This window comes from Alligator sinensis, unplaced genomic scaffold (assembly GCF_000455745.1).
Source record: "Alligator sinensis unplaced genomic scaffold, ASM45574v1 scaffold52_1, whole genome shotgun sequence".
NCBI lineage: Eukaryota > Metazoa > Chordata > Crocodylia > Alligatoridae > Alligator > Alligator sinensis.
In genome coordinates, this window is record NW_005842152.1 from 1,592,744 (window position 1) to 1,617,738 (window position 24,995).

General features: G+C 41.7%; 1 protein-coding gene across 4 annotated transcripts in view; it reads right to left on the reverse strand.

Moving 5' to 3' along the window:
* The window catches only part of MYOM2 (myomesin 2), a 155,277-nt gene that overhangs the window by 39,311 nt on the left and 90,971 nt on the right, over positions 1–24,995 (reverse strand). For all 4 annotated transcript variants that reach the window (XM_025206341.1, XM_025206340.1, XM_025206342.1 and 1 more), the window contains 11 exons: positions 17,802–17,946; positions 17,630–17,689; positions 16,344–16,411; positions 13,210–13,323; positions 11,686–11,773; positions 9,660–9,698; positions 8,859–8,964; positions 1,419–1,582; positions 1,068–1,104; positions 922–944; positions 160–215 (listed from right to left, as the gene is read on the reverse strand). In XM_025206341.1, coding sequence (XP_025062126.1) covers positions 160–215; positions 922–944; positions 1,068–1,104; positions 1,419–1,582; positions 8,859–8,964; positions 9,660–9,698; positions 11,686–11,773; positions 13,210–13,323; positions 16,344–16,411; positions 17,630–17,689; positions 17,802–17,946 — 900 coding nt within the window. The remainder of the gene's footprint in view (positions 1–159; positions 216–921; positions 945–1,067; positions 1,105–1,418; positions 1,583–8,858; positions 8,965–9,659; positions 9,699–11,685; positions 11,774–13,209; positions 13,324–16,343; positions 16,412–17,629; positions 17,690–17,801; positions 17,947–24,995) is intronic.

The window sequence follows — 24,995 nt, forward strand, 5'->3', positions numbered from 1 at the left end:
TCTCTAAAAAATAGTCCAGCTGGCTTTGAAAATGTTAACCTTTGCAGTTAATATATTCTAGTTTCTTAAAAGCTACCTTCCATGTTTTCTCAGCTTCAAGCTACACTACTTCATGGTAAATCAGAGTCAACTTGTGTCAATGACAAAGGTTATTCATACCTTCTTTTCCATTATAGTCACCACATCAGGCAAGCCTCCTATAACTTTACCACGATCTAGGAATTGAAAGAAAATGCAAACATTATACCAGTTAACAAGCAACTATTATTCATAAACATGTTTATAATTTTAATTCTTAATGCAATTTTTATCATTAGCATTGAAAGTCAAAAGGGAAGTTCAACACAGTTGCAGACTTTTGGGATGCAATATCTGAGCTCTGGGGAAATAATTCATTCTCTCTATGCAGGACAGAAGAAATTGTACATATTTATGGGCTTATAATGAAAGCAGTACAGGCTTTGAAAGCAACAAGATGGATCATTTGTCCCTAGCAAAAATATGTTCCACTGCTTCCAACAACAGTTAGATAAATATTTTGCTAAAAGGATCAGTAGTGAGATAATTTAAATTTTACATTTTAAATTTAATTAATCATCATGTCACAAAGTCAATACCACTCTGTAATGAAGAAAAAAGTTCTCACATCTTAAGAGCCAAGTGATTCAGGCTTTCATTTTGTAGATGCAAGAAAGCAGCTCAGCAGAGGCTTACACACCCATTTCACACTTGCCATGTTTCTTTTGCAATTAAAGACAACCCCAAACAGAACTTTAAAAAATCAAATCAAATTCTGTAGCAGTGGGTGTGTTATGCTGTCATTGAATTACAAGAACCATAAGACCTTGGCACTAGATTTGCTCTTAAAAGCCAGGAAGATTGGAAGGAAATTATTTCTTACAAAATGTGCAGTATACTTACTCTTCTCGGCAAAAGCAGCTGCCCTAAAGTTAGAGGTAGGGAGGAAGAAAAAAAAACACATTAATGTCAAGTTACTGATAGAATGCTATCCTGTGTAATTTAGGCACTATATAAACTGCAAAGTAAAAGAAAAAAATAGAACTTACTTGAGTCTCTGGAATTCTGAATATGCATCATCAAAAGCTGTAATGAAATATTGTTGTGCATTATTTAAAATTAAATGTAGCATTTATCTGTGAATAAATAGAAATTTCATTCATACCTATGTTAATATTCTTTTCTTTTAAAACCTTTTAAAATCTTACACCATACTGAAATCTGAAACGACAGCTACATGTATGGAACAGACCTAGTGAAAATGAATTTAAGAATAAATAAAATTTTACAGCTTGGCTGAATTTAACCACTAGCTTTCTATTTTTCCAATAATTCTTCCAGTTAATGCAGTTTATAAAAATCCACCATGCATTATGACTACCATATATATAATATTCTACCTTGTCCAGATAGATCAAGTATGCGCTTATGGGATTCTTTGCCATCGAAGATTTCAAAGGTGTATTTCCCTTTATCCTTTTCAGTAGGTTCACATATCTGCATCCAGGCAACCTCTTCACTACCTCCAATCCTCATCTTTTCACTAGAAGAAATCTTAGCTTCCCTTGAAAAATGAAATAGGTTTGAAAATGTTTTTGATGCATATTCTCCATAGCATATCTAGCTATAAAGGTTATAAAGGATGACATATTGCTCATAAAATTACAAATAAATTGCAACCACTGAGAGCAATTTCACAGTGGATTCGTTCCCTCCCAATGTGGATATAACATATTTTTGAAGCATCAAAGATAATATAATAAGGTCTGTGTTCATGCACCAACATCACATACACAGAAGTGATGGAATTGTATTTTCTTCTGGTCATCTAAGTAGTTTTTTTGCCATTTATATGACATTTTTGGCACTAACATCCATGTAGCAATTCTATTTCCCAGCAGCATGTGCATATGTACTGTGTGTGCAAGCTGAGCATGGGCAGTAGGATAGGCAGTGCCTGGCCATGTATGCAGTTATGTGTGCATACCTGTTGTGGGCATATACCAGCATCCCCAGCCTGAAAGTGTAGGCAGATAGAAACCCATGTTTAGAAGGTTCAGAATCAGACAGAGAACTCACCCTTCCATATTTTAGCCTCAATAGCTGAGTGATTAGGGCATACACTTGGACGCTGAAAACCCAGACCTCCTCTGCCTAAGAGCAAGTTTGCACCTCTCTCTCTGCAACATACCACTCTAACCAGCACATTCCATGTTGGGCATTATCCACCACCTTCTGTGCTCCTTTTGAAGCTCCCCCCTCAGCAGCCAAGAGAGTTTCCGGAAAAAGGATTAAGTCAGATGGTGTATGGCTCAATGAGATGGATGCTGCTCTGGAAAGAAGAGAGGCCCTGGTTTCTACCTGGGCCTCCTCACTCCCAGTAATGCAGAAACTTTCCTCTGTCCATTTTTCTGTTGTGTGGAGTTGAGAGTACTTTTCTGGGAAGCCTGTGAAAGGCATATTCAACCCTTTTCAGGGTGAGGGGATAAGTGTGTGTGGGGCCAGGCAAACCCAAGATCTCTGACTTTCCAGATAAGTGCCCTAACTACTCAGATATTAAGACTAAAACAATGGAAGGTCTTCCTCTATTTTGTTTCCAGAACATGAACTCAGGCTAATGGAAGATGTTAAGGCAGTTGTGTAACTGGATCCTGAGGAATTTTATGCCCCGTTCCCCAAATCCACGACCTGTCATGTCATGTGTAAAAGGCAGGTTGCAGAATTCTGACAATGAGACATAAAATTCAACAAAAACTCATTGGGCAAATGCTAGCTGCCAGCATGAGGGGACACTTACATCTGGAGAGTGAAAAGCTCCCTGCTCTCCAGCTAACCCCCCTCCTCCCCCTATGCACATGGAAGCAGCAGCTGGGGAGCCAGGAGCCCTCTACTCCCAGGTGTTTCTTCCACAGGTACTCAGAAATGTAAAAAAGGAGACATGTACCTGGACTTCCCAGCTACATGCCCATTTTATAAATAAATAAATCCTAATGATAAACCTGCTTGATGTGGGCTGGGGAGGCAGGGGTGTTAGCAAACGATGGCTGTTTCACAATGTATAGGATTCCTTTTCTCTTGCCTATATGAATGCACTTGAAGTAAGTTATTACTAAAATAGTAAGAGTGACTTCATGAGGTTTTTCTCCACAGGAGGGTGAATCTATGCCACCAAAGGATCAGTTTTTAATCCTTATGCAGGCAAAACTACTATTGGAAATAGTATCTGATGGTTTTGGCTGAGGTTTGCCTTGGTGTTTCTACGGGTCTCTAAGAAGCAGTATGTTGGATTGCAGCTCTCTTTCTCTTCTTCTATTACCAGATCCCTTACCATGGAATATGTCCTCTTGGTGCCTCCATGTTGGTACCCCCCCCATATCTCTTCCCCCTCACTTGTTTGTAAAGATCCATGACTGCTGGTGATGCCTCTGCATGTATCGGAACATCAAGTTGATGCATTCATTTCTAAGCAAAGATTGGAATCCATCTATTTTTTGTCATAAGACAACAGATATGGGATGATACCATGAACATAAGAACATAAGAACTGCCATTTAATGGGTCAAACCATAAGTCCATTTTGACCAGTATCCTCTGTCACACAGTGGCTGGAGATCATAGAATCTAACAGTTGGAAGAGACCTCAGGAGGTCATCTAGACCAACCCCTTGCTCAGAGTAGGACAACCCCCAACTAGAGCATGCCAGCCAAAGCTTTGTCTAGCCGGGTCTTGAAAACCTCCATTCATATGATTATATGAAGATATGATGATACTATTATAGATTATTCAGTCAGATCTATAATTGCTTATTACTGGGTGTGTCTACATGTGCCCCTGTGGTGCCATTGTTACCTTTTGGAAGTACTAAATAACAGCGCAGTAAAAGCCCATACTGCCAGCGGTGCACGGTTATTTTTAGGCCTACATCACTGTAGTGACGTGCTGTAATGAGGGAGCACATTACTCTGGCGACATAGCGGTGGCATCACGGTTGTTGCCCACAGACACTACATCGCCATACTGCATTGCTACGGCGATGTAGCATCACATGTAGACATGCCATCTATGTATTTATGTTTATTTCTGTAAACCTCTGTGACTACAATTAGGGCATGCTCAACATGTGGTCCTGGATGTAACAGGTCCTGTATGCCCTTAGGGATGCACATATTACCAAGGTCTTTGAACCTGGAATGAGGTCTTCTAAAAAGCAGGGCTTATTAGCTCAGGTGCAGTACCACACTGATGTAGCTATACTAGTTCTGATTCCAGTGCTAAGGCATGTATAGCTAAGCCAGTAATCTCTGTCAGGTGCTGCCTTGCATGGTATGGGATCTCCAATAAATGGATTAGCATGTCCACAACTAGCTCAACATATCTCTACACGTGAGTACTATGTAGACATGTCCTAACTCTATTTGCTATAGTTACAGTTGCAGGATAACTGTCTCATACATAATTTTCCAAAACAAATTATCTTTTTAAGATGAATCCTTTCACACTTGCAGGATGTTAAAAGTGTAAAGACATATTGGTTTTGATCCCAAGTTAAAAGTTAGCCTAAACATTGTCATTTTCTACTTTAAAATAATGCAAGATTTTTTTCAAACAACTAAAAAATTCTGAATTCTTATGTGACTTCCAAATAATCACTACTGCTCAAATAATCTCTGTGACCAACAGACACTGCTAGAAAAATGTGTGCTAGGAAACTATATAGATATCAGAGATTATATTGTGCCGTTCTTTTAAAGCAAATGCCCCTCCTCTCCAGAAGTGATATTTTTTAAGAAAACACCCTGATTGTATGGTATCGCCACATCATTATATCTGAAAATTCTCCTTGACTCCAATTAACTAAACAAGTTTACCTCTTGAATTTAACATGATTCTTTTTTCTTTAACTAAGTTTTAACATTATGAAGACAGAGTTAGCCAAATAAATAGCTTTTACAAACAATGGATCTGGCCTCTGACCTATAGAGAACTACTTGGATAAGAAAGGGATTTTTTCCTTAGCTCTTATTCCTTTTACAAAAAAAGTCAGTCTATCTCACTAGACCAAATTAAATACCTGGATGGAAACTGTGCTATGTTCCACATGGTGCAATGAATGGGTGACTGCATACTGGTTTTAGGATTTGTATTATGCTCCCTGCTATGCAGCATAGTGGATGATTCAGTACTGACTGGGCATTTGCATACTAAGCTACATGCTGTGCTGAAGGCAATAAGAAAATCAGGGACTGACTAACCTCTCTGTCTTCTCAAAATGGTTATTCAGAACTTAATTCAAAACAGAAAGTATTTTTTTCAGTCTTTGATTAGATTCATAATAACAATTCTAGCTTAAAATAATTCTGTTCAAAAGAGAATACCGATTTGCTTTTTGTCTTAACTATATCTATTTTTATACAAACTGGATAAGAGCTTGAAGTAATTTGCCTTGAAAGCTCAGGAAGCTTTACTGGGTGCCAAGGGTAAATACATTTTTTGCTTTCTCTGTCAAATTAATGACACACTTATTCAAAGGGCAGAACTTATTTGATACAAAGCTCAAGTTTTGAAGACTATTTCATATTCTTCACAGATGTTCTCCTTGGACTCCTCAACTGACCATTGCTACTTCTGCACCATCCATGTATCTCTTCATGGAAATTCATGTCAGTGTAAAACAGAACTAATAGAATAGTGAACCAGACCCTCCCCGTATGTCCAGGTCAGTCTGTATTTCCTGTTCTCATTGGTGGTTACTACAAATTTACTAGGTCTGTGAAACTCCTTACTTTATGTTCTACACAGAAATAAGTCCTGAATTTAAACATGGAAGAAGCTGCTGAAACTATACGAAGTTACTCTGATAGTAGTTTTAACATTGTGAATTATTCAAGAAATATGATATTACCCAGTTTCATCTAATTTGAGACCAGACCAGATAATTCTCAAAAGCAGGGGAATCATGTAGATTTCATAGACATCAGGGCTGGAAGGGACCTCGGAAGATCATCAAGTCCAGCCCCCCGCCCAAAGGGCAGGAAGTCAGCTGGGGTCATAGGATCCCAGCAAGATAAGCATCCAGTTTGCTCTTGAAGGTGTTCAATGAAGGCGCTTGAACCACCTCCGGTGGCAGGCTGTTCCAGACCTTGGGGGCTCGGACAGTAAAGAAATTCTTCCTTATGTCCAGCCTGAAACGATCTTGAAGTAGTTTGTGACCATTCGACCTCGTCATCCCTTGGGGCGCTCTGGTGAACAAACGTTCCCCCCGATGCTGGTGGTTACCCCTGATAAACTTGTAGGTGGCCATCAGATCACCCCTGAGCCTGCGCTTTTTCAGGCTAAAGAGCCCCAGGGCTCTTAGCCTGTCATCGTAGGGTCTGCTTCCCTGACCTCTGATCATGCGCGTGGCTCTTCTCTGGACTCTCTCAAGCTTCTCCACATCCTTTTTGAATTGTGGAGCCCAAAACTGGACACAGTACTCCAGCTGCGGCCTCACTAAGGCCGAGTACAGGGGGAGAATGACGTCCCGGGATTTGCTTGAGAAGCATCTATGGATGCAAGCCAGCGTTTTGGTCACTTTACTAGCCGCCGCATCGCATTGCAGGCTCATGTTCATCTCGTGGTCAATGATGACCCCCAAGTCTCTTTCTTCCATAGTGCTAGCCAACATAGCACTGCTGAGCCTATAAGGATGCGGTGGGTTTTTTTCCCCCCAAGGTGGAGAACCTTGCATTTATCCGTGGAGGACCCAAGGGGACAATTGGCCAGTTTCTCCCAGAGGCGATCATGGGACACCAGATCGAAGGCTTTTTTGAAGTCAAGATATATGACATCAATCTCTTCTCCCTTGTCCAGGTGATAGGTCACCTGGTCGTAGAAGGAAATGAGATTGGTCAAGCAAGACCTACCCGCAACAAACCCGTGCTGGCTATCCCTTAAGATGTTGGCGTCGGCCAGTCCATTAAGGATGGCCTCTTTAATAAACTTTTCTAAGATCTTCCCCGGGATAGAAGTCAGGCTGATGGGCCTATAGTTAGCCGGATCCACTTTCCTCCCTTTCTTGAAGATAGGCACCACATTGGCCTTCTTCCAGTCTTCAGGTACTACACCAGAGCGCCAAGAGTTTTCAAAGATCCGTGCTAGGGGCTGGGCTATGATGCTCGCCAGCTCCTTGAGTACCCTGGGGTGAAGATTGTCAGGGCCGGCTGACTTGAAGGTATCCAGCTTCTCAAGATGTTCCTTCACAAAGTCAGCATTAATGGAGGGCAGGGGATCACCCTCACCCAGACTTCCCGGCCCTGTAGCAGGCATGGGCGTCCCATGGGACTGATGAAAGACCGACGCAAAGTACCTATTTAATAGGTTGGCTTTTTCCTGGGCGTCAGTTGTCAGTTGCCCCATCTGGTTCAGCGGGGGTCCAATGTTGCCCCTGCTTTTCCTCCGGCTCCCCACATATCTGAAGGCGTCCCATGGGACTGATGAAAGACTGACGCAAAGTACCTATTTAATAGGTTGGCTTTTTCCTGGGCGTCAGTTGTCAGTTGCCCCATCTGGTTCAGCAGGGGTCCAATGTTGCCCCTGCTTTTCCTCCGGCTCCCCACATACCTGAAAAAGGACTTTTTATTGTCCTTGATGCTCAAAGCTAGCTGGAGTTCAGTTGCAGCCTTGGCTTTCCTGGTCTGCTCCCTACAAGACTGGACCAGTGCAGAATAATCCTCCTTGGAGGTGACTCCCATCCTCCATCCTTTGTAGGCCTTTCTTTTTAGCCTCAGGAGGTCTGCTAGGTCCCTGGAGAGCCAGGGGGGCTGCTGTGCCCTCTTGCTGCCTTTCCTCCAAGATGGAATAGACTTAAAATGTAGAACTATTTTAGAGCTCACAAGATTGTGTGAACCACTTGTGTTATGCTTTGTTATTATACAGCATTTTTATTTTAAAAAATAGAACAAGGCATTGCTGTTTCACTTTGCTCTGCACTGTAAATATGAGTGGGAAGAACAAGACATAAACTGCCCATCAGATAACTGTTATTGAGCATCTTACTAAACTATGAGCCATATATACAATATGGACGAAGGCGAATGCTCTGCAGGTAGAGAATACAGGACTGGAGCTCTGTAGATATTCTGTTCCTCACTCTGCCATAGACTTCCCATGTGACACTGGGCACGGCTGTGTGGTGTGCGGGTGCCACAAACACTTTTGCAGTGCTGCATACCGCACAGTTAGATGTTCTCCACACTACAAGGGTTCGCTGCCCATGCATACACTGCTCTGGGCTTTTTTCCACAGGTTTTTTTGGCCCCTGGATATCCAGAGGGCAAAATAAAATGCAGAAAAAAAACCCAGAGCAGTACGTGTGCAAGCAGTGCACACCGCTGAAAAATGGAGCCGAGACGCCTGGAGCTGCTCTGCAGCTGTCAGCCAGACTCCACCCAGCAGGATCACTGCTGCTGCAGCCCCAGAAGGCCCCCAGGAGCACAGGTAAGGCTGGCCCCAGCCTATGCTACCAGCCCCGGGGTAACTTGCTGTGTGCCAATGCACATAGCATGGGCATTCCCCGGGGACAAGTAGCTGCGGCGCAAGGTGTGCCACTGCTACTTGTCCCCAGGGAACCAAACATCCACACTTATCTGGATGCAGTCACTGGGTAAGTAATTTACTACCTTTGTACCTCAACTCTTTATTTATAAAATAGGAATAACACTTTCTTATCTTAAAAGATACTGGGAGGTTAATTAATTAATCTGTACAGAATATTATATGATTGTCACAGGAAAGTTATAAATAAACATAAATCCTTTAGTTCTTTCCCAGGATCCATCCTCAGTTAGGTCCTCTCACTAACCTCTGATACCAGTTAACTTTCATTTCCTCCATGTAGTACTTCAGGGAACACTGGAGTCTTATTCCTTCTGGAGTACAATGGATCTTCAGTGGAGAAGCAGATTTACCTGTGCAAAATTCAACAGATTCTGGTTAAAAAACACAATGTACTGATTGCTACAAGGTCAGCTGGGGATCTCTTAATGGTTGCTCTTTCAATATGTGGAGGTTACCTAAAAACTGAAATTAATAATCAAGAAATTGTTGAGACCTTGGAAGCAAGGTCTTCAGTTGCCATAAAATGGTATAATACCAGTAATACAAATGGGGACATGCCAATTTACACCAATTGAGTGTCTGGCCCAATATTATTATTTTGTTGCTATTTATTAAGATGATTACCAGAAATATTACTTTTAAAAGTAATAACTAATCATATAATGACATATTGTAGGCACAATTCCAGCTGCACTTTTGCAGCTCTGTTCATTTCAATGGAGCGACTCCTGACTTTGCACTAGAGTCAGAGGATCAGAGTTAGGCCATCTATATATATGAATAGTGACTTGTTTATGGAAGGTTAATGTGAAGAAATATATAATGTTAATACACTTACAGTGTCTGAACCAAACAACTGAGGTGGAATAATACTTTGTTCCCCTTTAATACTGCCAATTAGCAAGGTCAAATGCCTATTCAAAAACTTAACAACATGCCTGTAATAAGATGCCAAGAGATTTCCCACAGTAGCAATTGGCTTCCTCAAGCTCTAGTGATTTTAATACAAAAAATTACATGAAAATCAGAGACAGCATTTACTTACCACTGACTCTGCTCAGCGCCAGAATTATATCATCATACACTGAGAAGAAAAAAAAAAAAAGAAACATAATACCATCAAAATGTAAAATTAGATCAAAATATGGCTTTTTTATGTTTAGTTTAATTACACTGATTTGGGATATCACCACATCCTTAGGCAAGAGAGACAGTGAAATTACAATAGTTATGTATGACAATTTGGGGAATCTGGGTATATACAGTTTACAAATTCTGCCTGAGGTTATGAAATCGCAGCGCTACTGAATGCATCAATGTACATGAAGTCAGCCACATACTCTCCGGGCTGTGTCATATATCTTCCAGACTAGTGATTAAAACTTGATGGGCATTAAAACTTGATGGCTGTTTTCCAAATGGGAGTATGTTGGGATAATATAATGGTTACATTTTATGTGAAACTTGTTTGTTTGTTGAGGGGTTTTCTTGGCAAGCATGCATCAGGGGCTGCATTTTGGAGAGTGGAAAATTTCCAAACAAATAGTGTGTAATGCTAGGTTTTAAAAATCACAAAACTCGAGATCCTTGTGGGAAGGCAGTAGATAATGCGAGACTCCCAGCATTTATCTACACTGTGGTCTAGTGTAGAGATATATAAAACAACTCATTTAACCTAGCTTGGGTGCCAGGAGCAGCTTAGCTGCAGAAGCACAGACCTCACGATAAGCTAATTTGCCATGCTCCACAGATAGACAGCTCCCAGCACCTCATCTGGCTCATTTAGAGTTATTTCAGGTAACCAAAAGCAGCTTAAACAGGACACGGGAACATGTTCTAATAGTAGACAACTAAGCTTCACTATCAAGCCAGCAAAGGAAGAAGGAAACTGGTTGTACAGGAGAGAGACTCCATAATCTGAAGAAGCAGCCACATAAAGAAAAGTTACTGAACTGCTTAGAAGATTCTGACTTCAAAGAACTATCAAGAATGATTAGATGGGAAAATGCCTTCTACTATTTTATCTTGATCTGAATATTTCTTGTGCCAACTAAAAGAACTGCTGGTACTTAGAGAACCCACAGGTCTCATAGACATGTACACTTTAATGTGCATTAGCTTCTTTTAATGCACACTAATGTGTAACAAAAAAAAGTTCTCTTTAGCTAATGCACATTAAAACAGGCTTTTTTTTTAATAGCTCACGAGGGAGGTACTAGATTTAGTTCACATTACCTAAAGCACATTAATGAATGTGTGGATGCACCTAGAGTTTCCTGGCTATAGGGTCTAGGTCTTCAATCAGGGTCAGACCAACTGCCAAATTTGGGATCAGGAAACATTTTCTCCTGTAAGTCAGATTGCCATGGGCTGTGGCAGTTTTTGCCTTCCTTCATAGCAATGGTTCTCAAACTTTTAAGACTTGACACACCCCTTGTTTGATTCAAAGCAGCCCTTGTATGACTCAATACACCCATCCTTCTAACTTTTGTGAATTGAGTGGCACCCCATTTAAAAAAACTGAGTCATTTATTACAGTGCTTGCATTCTTGCAGAGGGGGGCAGGCATTGGGTGAGCAGCGAGGCTAAGAGAAGCTTGAGCCTGAACTTATTTCCTCACACTTGCTTATCTCCTCACACCTTGCAGCACCCCAGGGTGCCCTGGTACCCTGGTTGAGAATCACTTATCTATAGCATGGGGCAGTGCCCCTTTCCTGTGGTGTTCTGAGCACGTATTAACTTCCTACTTCCCTATTACTGCACTGGCAGGGTATTGGTAGTAACCCCAGCTCCCCCTACTTTTATGGAGGTGATTATATAGAGAGTCATTGGTGTTTCAGATATTGTTCCTTGTAGCTGTTGGAGAAGGCTTTCAGTGGCAATTTGGGGGATTTCTTCAGTTAATGACTACATGTGGTTGCAGGGGATTGGGCTGGATAGCCAAGGAGGCCCCTTTTAGTCCTATGTTCATTTGATCATTTCCCATTTTATCTGTTTTCAGTGAAGATGTTCATCTACCTTTAGAAGCACAGTTAAGCATGCATTACTTTAACATCATAAACTGAGCTTACCTTTTCCTGATACATCAAGAGTAGACACATCATGACCTCTGTCGTCTGATAATGTTGCCTTATATATACCTTGATCCTTGTTGGTCAGCTAGAAATAAAATATGACACACTTAATTAAATGAGAGCAGAAGATTTAAGCAACTTGTAGACCATTTTCTATATCAGGGATCTTAGTTTGAATTGTGCTCTGACTACAGTGGCCTCTCCTAAGAGGAAACTGGAGCTTAGGCATGCTCCATTAATATCTTTTGTATTCACATATAATATATCAGAAGACTATAATATACTATAAGTTTATTTTGGCTTCCTATAGACAGGTTGCTTTTCCCTACTATTCCATATATAAAGACATATATGCCCTGAGGAATGTAAAGAAGTAGAAATTAGTAAGGTCCAAGAACTTGTTAAGTCTCATAAGACCTTAATTAACAGGTCACTTTGAGCACCCACTTGTACATTATTGGGACAAATTATTGTGATCAGAGTTAGAGAATTTTCTCTTAGGATATAATGACTACTTCTCAGAATGGCTAAAATAAATATTAAGAGTTAATGAGAATAAGTCAAGAATATTAACACACTGGATTTGGTTCAAACAGTAACTGCAGTTGAACAATAACTGAGTAATACTGACCACATTAAAATACACTTAATATCCTTAGAGGGCTTATATACCAAAATCAAAAATAGAGACACTATGCTTTAAAAGGGGAGACCATTTTTAAAGATTAGGAAGTCAGTCAATGTGAAGAAATTAAAATGTTTAATGTCAGCATAAAAGTTATTGAATAGAAGTATAGTTTTATATAAATTCCTAAGCAAAAGCAGATACAGAAAAAGAGAGACTAGTTAAATGCCAAGGTACAAGACAAGAGGGTAATCAAGTCAAACAAGCATCCTTGAGAAAATATAAACCTAATGCAAGTGAATCCAACAAGCATGCATAAACCAATGCAAGTAAATTGTGAAATGTGAAGTAGGGGAGCTAACAGGGAATATGAAGAACAAATAAAAACAAAAAAATACTAAAATAATTCTTTACATCTAGAGCAGGAAACCTGCAAGCGAATCTGTGGATCATCTGGACTGATAGGGTACAAAGGAAGCTATAAAGGAAGACAAGGTCAATAGACAGAAACTAACATACTTTCTTTCCCCAGTCTTCACTATAATGAGTACTGGGGACATTTCTGATTCAAGCCTAGTCATTTTAGGCAATAAAGATGAGAGACTGTCAAAAATTAAGTGCTTGAACAAGTTGAAAAATTAAGGAGCGACAAGATATCAGGATCAGATTGTATTCATCAAAGGGTTCTGAAGGAACTTGAGCATGAAGAGGCAGGTCTCGTAACAAAAATAGGCAATCTCTTACTGATATTAGCTATTATGCCAACTAACTGGAGGGTAGCAAATGTAGCTTTCCTTAAAACGGTCCATAGAAATCAGGACAGTTGTTTTGGAACTCTACCTGGTGAAACTATAAAATGTTACACAGAAACTGTCATTGCTCAGGTTATACCGTACCCTTGGAATAGTTAGGTGGCACACTTCTTTCTGTAAGTCAGGCAGCTTTTCGACATCAACCCCAGAACCATCTTTGTACCATTTGAAAACGGTTTCCTTCTTTGTATTTGCAACCTGCACAAGAGAAAATACATGCATGTATTTTTATATTCTGACAAAAGACATCACAGTTTATTCATTTCTACTCTTATTCCAATACAAAAATATACATTTTATTCTATAGCATAGGCCAGATAAAGTAAATGACAGTACAATTACAATCAAATTGTGCTAGCTGAGTTTTTTATTATAAAAAATGCAGTCTGAGTTCTGTGGAACATTTCTCATTCCAAAAGGGCAATAAACCATGTATATGCCCATAGCTCATGAGTCCTAACTTCTATCCTTTGTTTAACAGGCAGAGTACATTCCTTAGGGCCCAGAAAATTATTAAGGAACATTCATACTGCTTTGGTAGTAGCAAGAGACATTAGAAAAATGCCACCAAAATAATTTCCCCAGCAGAAATCAATAGTGTAAATAGGGTAGGGCAACCCAGATGCTCCAGGTGCCAACTTGGAATGGGAGGGGAAAGGATGAAAAAAATCACTGCAACCACAGCCACATAATCACACTGATGACACAGCGGCAGCAGCTGGAAGTCACCCTCCGCTCCCCGCCCCATGTTGCAGCTGTCCCAGGTGCTCGTCCACATTGTTACACCTCTGGCAGAAATTACACTGTGGCTACATACATACAGGTGCATACATCATTGTGCTAGGGATACGCTGAAGAAGCAGCCAGAGGTGAAGGGGCTACTTTTGAATTGAAGGGAGAATGGCTGGGGATTAGGAGTGGAAAACTGTAGGTACAGTAAAATTAGAGCAAATCCCAATACCACTTTGAAATTGGAGATCCAGAATTTTCCCTGTCCCCAAGGACTGTGACTTCTTTCTATGCCTCCTAAGAGAGGCAGTATAGAATCTGGGGCCTGTGCTGGAAGGCTCTCTGGAAATGTACAAATCTACTCATCCACTTAGAAAATGGTTACCTTTGATCACTGAGACCAAAAAAAGCATGAAGCTAGGAGGGAATGCCGTGAGCTGCCGTGTCTTTTGATAGGAAAGCATGTGACACAGATGTGAATGAAGAAAAGCTGCCTGAAGGCAGCTGCCTGGAAGAAGAGATGGCAGCTCATCAGTTCAATAGGCAGAGAGATGGAAATTGGACTTCTGGTATTGCAGTGTATGTGAAATATAGTTGTGTATCAAATGGCATTTAAAATATTGCTGGATGAGTGAATCGAAAGTACTATTTCAAAGAAGTAGCTAGAAGGAGAGTGACTGGAAGCAGCAGCAGCTCAGCTGTCTTCACAGGAGCTGCCAATATATTTCTATCCATTTTTGTTGAACAGATCACTCAGAAAAAGCACTGTCAGTGTTCTACAGCTGTCTTCCCTTCCTTGCACTCATACTAAACCAAGGCACACAAGTATAATATAAGCAAAATAAGGTGTTATAAAGGAATGCAGGGCTTCAGCATATCTGCACTTCCATAATGCCATCAACCATTCAGTCCTGGTACATTTCATGGATCTATATGAGGGCATCAAGGAAACCTGAATTCAGAGCTTAAGAAACAAATTAAAGGAAATTATTTTTCCAAATAACTGATTATAAAACATAGAACATGGATACCTTTTACTCCCTTTTACTATTTATTTCTCTCATACAAACAGAACCAATGCCATATTTATACCCTAATTTACTGCATCTATTGGCACTAGTTGAAACTGGCTGAAGGGTCGTACTCAGAGGGTGGTGGTGGACGGGTCATATTCGACCTGTGGGGAAATGGGCAGCGGAGTCCCTCAGGGCTCGGTCCTTGGGCCACACTGTTCAATTTCTTTATCAGTGATTTGGACAACAGGGTGAAAAGCAACCTGTTCAAATTTGCTGATGATACCAAAATTTGGGGTGAGGTGGGCACACTAGTAGGGAGGGAAAGACTGCAGAATGACCTGGATAGGTTGCAGGGGTGGGCTAACAAAAACAGGATGCGTTTCAATACTGACAAGTGCAGGGTGCTGCACTTGGGCAGTAGTAACCAGCAGCACACTTATAAGATTCACAGATAATTTGTGAACATAAAAAGGACTGTACAGTAAGTTAAACTACTCTTAATGAATTATTAAATCTGCTCTAATTAAAAACCCAGTTGGCATGTCTACATGAGATGTTTACTGCAGAGTGGACTAATTAGCTCTGCAGTAAACATCTTGGCATCTACACATGCAGGGTTATTAGGCTGTTGTAAACTAATAAACTTGTAAATACAGGTACTATCCTGCTGCAGAGTTTTTTACTCCCCAGCAGCACATGTGTAGATGCTGACTGGGCCAGCTGGGGCACAAGGGTGCTTCAGTGCAGGGACTGCCTGCTGGCTAGCCCTGCACTGGAGAACCCTCATGCCCTATCCAGCCCCTCTGCACAATGCTGAGTTGGGTCAAGACAGCCCCAGGCTGGCATGCTGACCCCTAAGATCTTTTTAAAAAAATATTAAAATTATAAAACCTGTTTTCTAACTTAAATCCATACACATTTTTTTAGTGTATGTTTGGATTAACCCCTACGCAAATAATGACTTTTGGTGGCAGACTGAAAAAAAATTAGAAAACCCGTAAAAAACGAAATAATAATTTGGGGATGGTAGAGGCTGAAAGGAAATGACTTCTTTCTGGCTCTGACTTTTTTAAAGAAACATTTATTTCTGAAATATTTGATCCAGAACAAAACGTTTTCTTTCATTTTGGATTATTTACTCCTTTTCTCTGTTTTCTATTTTTTTCTAAGTGAAAAACTTGGTTTGAAATAAAATAGTGCAAAATTCCATTTTGAAGAGACTAAAATGAAACATTTCCTTTTAGAAACTTTGTATTTTTGAATATTTAAAAATGTTCCCATTTTCCCTGTCCAAACTATTTGACCCAAATTTGCAAGTAGGCTCAATTTTAATTTACAGCAAATGTCATGTTTCCCCAAATTCTTGTATATAAATTGGATCATTACTAAAAATAAGTAATATTTAAAAGAATAATCTTTAATCTGTTATTTCGAGAATGTATAAACTGCCTGAATTTCTAAATGTTTTCTCACCTTACAAATAAGTAAAACTTCACATTCTTCAGTAACTTCCCAGGACAAGTATTCATGAAAATGAGGACCTAGGAAACAAAATGAACTTAAAACATGTTATGGAATCAGGGAACATTTCTCACTTAGGAAAAATATAATATGAAGAAGAAAAAGAAAGATGAGCATGTTCTAGCATCTTAGATCAGAATGATGACAGGTAATAATCTTTCATGAACTATGAGCTCCCTGGAGGGGAAACTTTGCAATAAGCATTCATCTTATTGACACCAGATATCTATTGCACTGAAGTATAAAAAATAAAAATTGGGGGACACATCTCACTTTGCAATTTAGGACATGTATCATTCCTGAATGCAAAACAGTTTATTGAGACAACTGGAAGGATTACATCTGATCTTACTTAGTTGCCAACTAATCATTGGAAAAAGAGAGTGTTACCAAAAAAAGTTAAAGGATGAATTTAATGAAAAGAGAATTGGAGAAAAAACAAAATGCTTATTTTATGTTTCAAGAAAAAAATCCTGGACAACCACTATTTTTTTTCCAAATAGAATTAAATGAGAAGTATTTAAATAGAATTGTTATATAATATAATCAGATAGAATCAAATAGAAACATAACCATTCCTGTTCCCCCATAAGGATCCATCCTGAAGATATGTGTGTCCATGAATAACTTATCAACCAGCACAGGCCCAATAAGACTGGTCATATTAGTACAGTTATGTATGTGCTTAACAGACAAATACAACCTTGTTTTGGTGAGCCCTACAATTACATACCCCAGTGTCCAAAATCTAGAAACTTGCATCTGGGAAAGAGATCTCTCTCTGACACTACGCTATCAACCAATGTCATAGGAGTCTATGACATTGATCAATTAGACCAAGAGGACAGCTCACATCCTTACAATTAAGTACATGCCGAAGTGCTTTGCTGGATCAGAGCCTAAAGCAGGAGTGATCAGAAAGCAAACAGAAATGAACAGAATATGTAACTTCTGATTAGGCTACCTATTTTACCTAGGGTCTTCTTGGGGGCACAACAGAATGCACCATTTAACCCTAAAAATGTAAATCATGATTTATATTCTCTGATAACACAGAATAATATAGACACCCCACAGAAATAAGATTCCCATCTTGCAAAGTGTTCAATATCTCCAGCAAGATGCATAATCCTCTTAGCTCCTACTGATGACAATAAGAATTGGGAAACTTCTCTTTTACAAATGTGTTCCACTAACTGAAAAATTTGACTGTGTATCACCAAGCTTCCTTGTTTTACCTTGTTTCCTGAGATATTCCTTTCTCTGGAACTCAGCCTCAGCCAATACAGCCTTGAATGCTAAATTTAGAGTAGAGAAGTATGAAATAATGAATGAGCTGCTGAAGTTTTCAAAGGATAATTAAAGTGCATTTTTTTTCATAAGCTAAGCCAAATGTTTCAGTGAGCTTACCATCTCCAATAAGCACTAATGAAGACTGGTTTTTGGCTTTTCCATCTTGGATCTGTACAGTATAGGTACCTTCATTTTCAATTGTAAATCGATCCATCACCATATCAATAATGCCAGTTGAACGGTCACAACTAATTTTGTGCCTCTGCAATTAAGTATCACAACACATAAGTAAAGTTAATGCAGCGTAATGTGTTAACAAGTTGCAATCACCCAACATATTCATCACCATGTTCATTTGCTGGTCCCAGTCAGGATACTATTATGAATATAAGATTAACAATATTAACAGCTATTTTCTACAATTTGTAAATCAGAGTATAAGGAACCATGCTAGCTTTGTTTGACTGAATGAGGCAAATTGATATCTCATGGATCACCTGCAGAAAGACTACTAATTCATTTATTATTAGAGTATTCCTGCAAGGGAATCTGTGAGCATGGATCTTTAACTCCTGAGAAAAAAAATATTGAAGTCAGCTTAGTTCTGCACTTAGAAGTATAATCTTTCTACTGTAGATAGATCTATTATAACAACAAACATGATAATGGACTAGAGAAGATTGAAACCATATTTCTGAACTCAGTGTTGGTTTATGTAGGGTCTAGTTTCCCCCACGCCACTTGCTGCCAACACCTGATATGCTGGGAGGCAAAAGCTGCAGCGTTTTTTACCTCCCATCCATCAGGCACAGGCAGCAAGCAACGGGGCCCCACTGCCAATCAGTGGGGCAGGGGGGAGGCAGGCACAAGGGAAACTCCAAGATTAAAGAAGCCGTCACACCCCGCACTTCTGGCATGAATTCCAGAGATCCCTAACTATGGTATATTGGGTGTCCTGCTCAAAGAGGAAATTAAAGTATCAACCTTTGAGGAGAAATACTGTGGTTCTCATCTGTAAAATGGGCAGAATTACCTGGGAAGGTAATTACCAGGAGATTACCAGTGTAATCTCTTTGAAGTGTTTCAAAGGGCAAGCAAACAGATGTACATACCTTTTGATGCACTCCAAAAATGGTAAAAGCGTTCTCATAATATTCCTGGGGGAAGTATTTACTATTTCAAAGCACTTCAAAGAGCAGTGAACACAGAGAGCATTTGCCTTGAAGCTGCAGCGACAGAAGCAGTGCAGCAGTGGAACTGCACTGTATAGACTTTTCTAAGAACCGGTGACTCTGGATGTTTGACTTGGGCCCGGTTTTCTTTTTCTTTTTTTTTTCCTTTTCCCCTCTGGGATGATTGCTTCACAGGGTTTGCATTCACAGCTCTGTGTAAGTGATTTACTTCTGTGGCAGGACACTGTTTGTGCCTGCCACTTTAAGACCTGGGGCCAAGCACCCAGCAGGTGCTTAATTGCAGCGGCCATTTTAGAGCTCTGGCCACCTATATAAACAGGGCATTTTGCTGCTGGCTGGAGGTGCAGCAACATCAAATGGAACACTCTGGAGGTAAGGGAGAAACTATAGGGGATGGTCAGGAGGCTCCTGGTCCTAGGCATGACCTAAAACTGCATCCTGCCAGGAATGGGTGGCCTGGTGGGGCTCTCAGTGGTGTGGGAGCATCCAGGAAATGCCAGGCCAGTTACCACCCTGGTGAAAGGCAGGTCGGGGCACCTTAACCCCAGCTCCTACAACTGGGTGGGTTACCCCCTTGTAGGGTTCAGAACGTGGACCCCAGTGAGAGAGTGGGGCCATAGACTCAAAAAAACCTGTCTTGACATCCCCCAACTGGTCAATGCTGGGGCCAGGACCGGAAGGGTCAAAGGGCCAGGGACCCACCATGAGGGATGCCCAGAGCTAAGGGCCTGGGGTTCCGACTGGCCTGGAGGTGGGCCAGGGCCAGTAGAGCCAAAGGTCCCGGGGGGACCACACCCATAAGGGGAAAGCAGCTCAGGGAGCTATGCAGCCTAGAATGAAGGCGGATTAGGTCGCCTGAATGGAGGGATCCAGGTGGGGTTCAAACAATAGGATTCTGGGGCCCAGAGTGGGACCGGTGACTGTAAGAACAGAGGATGCCATCTGCGAGGCATGGGCTGCAGTGTAGGGGAGGTACGGAGCCACAGATAGCGCCCCCTGGCATCGGGGCAAGAAATGGGCAGCCTCCCACTTAATTAACAACAATTAATTAATTAACAATAAGATGTGGCGGGTGAGAAGGTGAGCGGTTAGCCCAGAAACAGGTGGACGGGCCACAGGGAAATTGGCCCCGTTACAACTTCAAATGAGGCAGGTCTTCTATCAAGAAACAGGATCTATCTATCCAGAACTGGAAAGAGCATTTTTGGGTATTGTCTGGCCAACCTAATAATGAGAGCTTTAACTTGGGCCTAATAAGAAGAGCTTTAAACTTCGTTTCATGGAAGATGATGATCAAAACCCACCAGAAACAAAGAAAATAATCCAGAGGGGAAAGCACTGAAAGAAGCAGCTCAACTCTGGAGAAGGACCAGAGAGCCACAGGACAGGATGGACCGGTGCAAAAGGAAACGAAGTACATTTTACTTGTTAATCTAGGTATAAACATGCAAGAAGTATGGGGAATAAACAAGACTGGCTGAAGGGTCGCACTCAGAGGGTGGTGGTGGATGGATCATACTCGACTTGGGGGGAGGTGGGTAGTGGAGTCCCCCAGGGCTCGGTCCTGGGGCCTGCGCTGTTCAATTTCTTCATCAGCGATCTTGATGCTGGGGTGGAAAGCAACCTGTTTAAATTCGCTGATGACACCAAAAGTTGGGGGGAGGTGAGCACGCTAGCAGGGAGAGAGAGATCGCAGAAGGATCTGGATAGGTTACAGGGGTGGGCAAACAGGAACAGGATGTGTTTCAATACGGACAAGTGCAGGGTGCTGCACTTGGGTAGTAGGAACCAGCAGCACACTTATACGATGGGGAACTCCCTACTTGAGAGCACGGAGGCGGAAAGGGATCTTGGTGTCATTATTGACTCCAAGATGAACATGGGCCGCCAATGCGAGGTCATGGTTGGCAGGGCTAACCCGACATTGTCGTGCATCCACAGGTGCATCTCGAGTAGAGCCAGGGAGGTGATCCTCCCCCTCTATGCGACACTGGTCAGGCCGCAGCTGGAGTATTGTGTCCAGTTCTGTGCGCCCCATTTCAGGAGGGATGTGGACAACATGGAGAGGGTCCAGAGGGGGGACCTGGTGACCATCTATAAACTCACTAGGGGGAACAAGAAGGGTTTGCGGGAGACGCTGTTTCCCCTAGCCCCCGCTGGCATAACAAGGAGTAATGGGCACAAGTTGATGGAGAGGAGGTACAGATTGGACATCCAAAAAAACTACTTCACAGTTAGGGCGGCTAGGAGCTGGAACCAACTTCCAAGGGAGGTGGTGCTGGCCCCTACCCTGGGGATCTTTAAGAAGAGGCTGGATACTTACCTGGCTGGACTCATTTGAGTCCCGTTTTTGTTTTTAGGGTTTTTTGTTGTTCTCCCGCCCTGGCGGGGGGTCGGGCTAGAAGATCTATTAGGTCCCTTCCAACCCTAAAACTATGAAACTATGAAACTATAACGTTTTTTTTTGGGTTGTTCTCCCGCCCTGGCGGGGGGGCGGGCTAGAAGATCTATTAGGTCCCTTCCGACCCTGTAACTATGAAACTATGAAAGATGAGCTGGAAGCTACAGCCTTTGAAAAGAACTATGTTCTGACACTGTGTTATGGAAGGACAGGGTTGGGAGAAAATATGGTGGTGTGGCCTTGTGTGTCAAGAGTGCATACACTTTTTCCCTGGTTCAGGAAGGAGAAGATAGCAGAGCAGAATGCATTTGGGTGAAGATGAAAGGTGAAAGATCCAGCACAAATATAATGATAAGGATTTGTTATAGGCCACCAAGTCAGGAAGAAGAAGGGATGAGGCAGTCTTCAGGAGATGACAAATCTATCCTTCCTGACCCCAAATATGGTGATTGGTCTAACTCTGAGCAGAGGGGCAAGACGCTCTAGCCAGGAACCTCCAGCTTTTCCCCAGCAGGAGAATTGGCACGCCCCAGCTGAAGTCTCCAGCCTTAGCTGTAGTCTTGTGCTTCCATCATGTTAGAACTATTTTTGTTGCACTTCTAATACTGTGCCCTTTAGAAGTGCCCACCTTTTTCCTTCACTTTGTCTTCCCACAGCACCATTCCTGTTAACTTCTTGAGTCAATTGAAATCCATCTTTTTGAAATCTAGCATCCTAATTTTGCTGACCTCATGGTCATTTTGCTGACCAAAAGGCAGTACTAAATCACGACTCAGTAACAAAATCACCATAGCGATACATGTAGGTGCACCCTAAGAATGGCAAAAGACCAAAGTGGCTGCACAACGGGCTTATAGAATATCTCAAATATAAAAGGAAAGTATACAGGCAATGAAAAAGGGGCACGTCACCCAGCAAGTTTACCAGAAAATAGCAAGAACCTAATAGCAAGGGACATAATCAAGAAGACCAAGATAAAGAATGACCTGCACCTGGCAATAAGACAGTAAGAAGAGCTTCTGTAAGTATTTTATCCAGAAAAGAAAGACCAAGGAAGTTGTGGATCCACTGTTAGTTTACCAGGGGAAACTCTTAACAGAAAATGCAAAGAAGGCAGAACAATTCAACAGCTACTTCTCAATCATCACAGAAAAATTAAGCTGCAGCAAGACACCCAATAAGGGATTACTAAAATAAGGAAAAGGACAGGCTGAGGGGAAAGATAACAATCAGACTGTCAGAATGCTTTTGACGGGTCTGAATGAATTCCAGTCAGCAGGCTGCATGAACTTCATCCCAGGGTACTGAAGGAACTGGCAGAGGATATCTCAGAGCCCATGATGAGGATATTTATGAAGTTATGGGAGGCAGGTGTTGTATCAGAGGACTGGAAAAGGGCCCATGTAGTGCCTCATTTTAAAAAAAGGCAGGAGGACTCGAAGAACAAAAACCAGCTAGCCTGCATATGCCACGAAACTGGGAAGGACTGCAAACATGTTGAAGTACAGGAGGGCAGTTCAGAAGGATCTCAATAGATTAAAAAACTGGGCTACAGCTAACAGGATGAAGTTCAGTGCAGACAAGCACAAAATGCTACGCCTTGGAAATATTAATCATAAATACAAGATGGGTGATACCTGGCTAGATGGTAGCACTATGGAAAAGGATCTCGGAGTCTTGGTAGATCACAGACACTATAAATGTGATGCATCTGCACAAAAGGTGAATGTAGTTTTGGGATGCATCAACAGAAGCATTAGGTGCAAGGTACAGGAGGTGATAGTGATTCCCTACTTGGCACTAGTTAGGTCTTCTCTAGAGTACTGCATGCAGTTTTGGGTCCCATGTTTTAAAAGCATGTGGAGAAGGCAGAAGACAAAAATGACAAACAGCTTGGATGGCTATTCATATGAGGAGGAGTTGAAGGAGCTATGCATGTTCAGTTTGTAGAAAAGGCACTGAAGATAGGACATGATAGAAGATACTTGAAGGGCTTCCATAAAGAAGAAGGAAACTACCTCTTCTCTCTTGTTGCGTAGAGCAGGACATAGACCACTGGCTTGAAATTGCAGACAAATAGCTTTAAATAGGATATCAGGAAAGACTTCTTCACTATTAAAATGGTGAGGCAGTGGAATGGATTGCCTAGGAAAGTTGTGGAATCCCCATCATTGGAGGTGTTCAATAAGAGGTTGGACAAGCATTGGTCAGACATGAGTATCTATGCCTACTATGCTACTATGGGTATTTCCCATGCTCCTAGGAGTTGTGTGTTGCCACATTGGACTTGGAAAGAATTTATTTTCCCTCCTGCTGCTTCATGCATGTTGAGGTGTCAGGTTTGACCTAGAAACCACTACACATAGCCCAAGCAAAAGTCTCTGTTATGTAACTAATGCCCATCTGCAATGATAAGGAGGAGACAGTCTTAGATAAAGGAGGCTTGAAAACAAAAGCAGGATCAGTGGACTAGGGCAAAGAGCTGATTTAAATATTAAGATTCACACCCCTAGGTGGGGAGAAAGTATGCTAATGAAACATACATGTATGGAAATGAGATACATAGCTAAAACACAGGTATAGAGACATGCTCAGTAAAGAACTCCTTGCATCACTCCCTTATAACCAATTAGCAAACAAGAATGCTTATGAAGGTCCAATACTCCTGTATAAAAGATGCTTAGAATTAAGAATCGGTGTGCTTGTTACGTGAAATTATTCCGCTTGCACCTTGTATTGCTAGCAATAAATCTTTATACTTTCACCCCTGGTATCTTTATTGGCTTTTGCATACTGGGCATGATCCCAGACTTGAGCTGGGGCTCAACAGTTTTTGGCACCCCAGATGGGACTGCCTTAGATAACTTTGCCCGGACTAGCTGACGACCAGACACAGCTCCTCCTTATCAAATGTCAGGCGCGCCCCGGGATCTCTTTTCCCGGTGAGACTTTTGTTTCAGGGGGAGCTGGATTGCTGAGGCGGCAGTAGCCTAACGGTGCAAAGCCATAGAGTGAAAGTACCAGTAACAGGCACCTGGGTGAGAGGGTAGAAAGGGCATAAGGCCTACCGTCAGCACGCCTGCCTGGGATTATCTCTGTAAGTATTCTGTCTGGCCCGAGTCCAAGACCAGTGATTTTTCCCCTGTGAGGACGAGGACTAAGAACAGATCCCTGGATCCCAGGTAAGTCGGACGGTCAGGACCGGGAAGGCAGCCCTGAGATGGGTACTATTAACAGTAAGGTTAGGAAATGTACCCCCCTCTCTTGTGCATTGGGACATTGGGCAGAGTTTGGTGGAGATCCTATGACTAAGAAGAAAGCTAAATTCTTCTGTGAAACTGCATGGCCACGCTATCAGCTAGATGATCAAGAACATTGGCCTCCGGAGGGAAGTGTTAATTATAATACTATCTTACAATTGATTTTGTTCTGCCGGCAGAATGGTAAATGGGAGGAATTGATGTATGCGCAAGCGTTTATGTCTCTTAGTAGAAATAGAAAGGTTTTGGAGGAATGTGGACTGGGGGAGGGAGTTGGGGTCTGTGAGATGACTTTGGTAGCTAATAAATCCTGTCCGGGACTGTCCGGAGCCGGAGGCTCTTCCCCCTCTGCTGCCTTTACCGTATTCTCTTCCTCTTCCTCCTCCTCCTCCTGATACATCGGATTCCTTGCTGGCATCTGCTCTTCCTGCTTCTTCCCCCCCGAGGCGGAGATTGA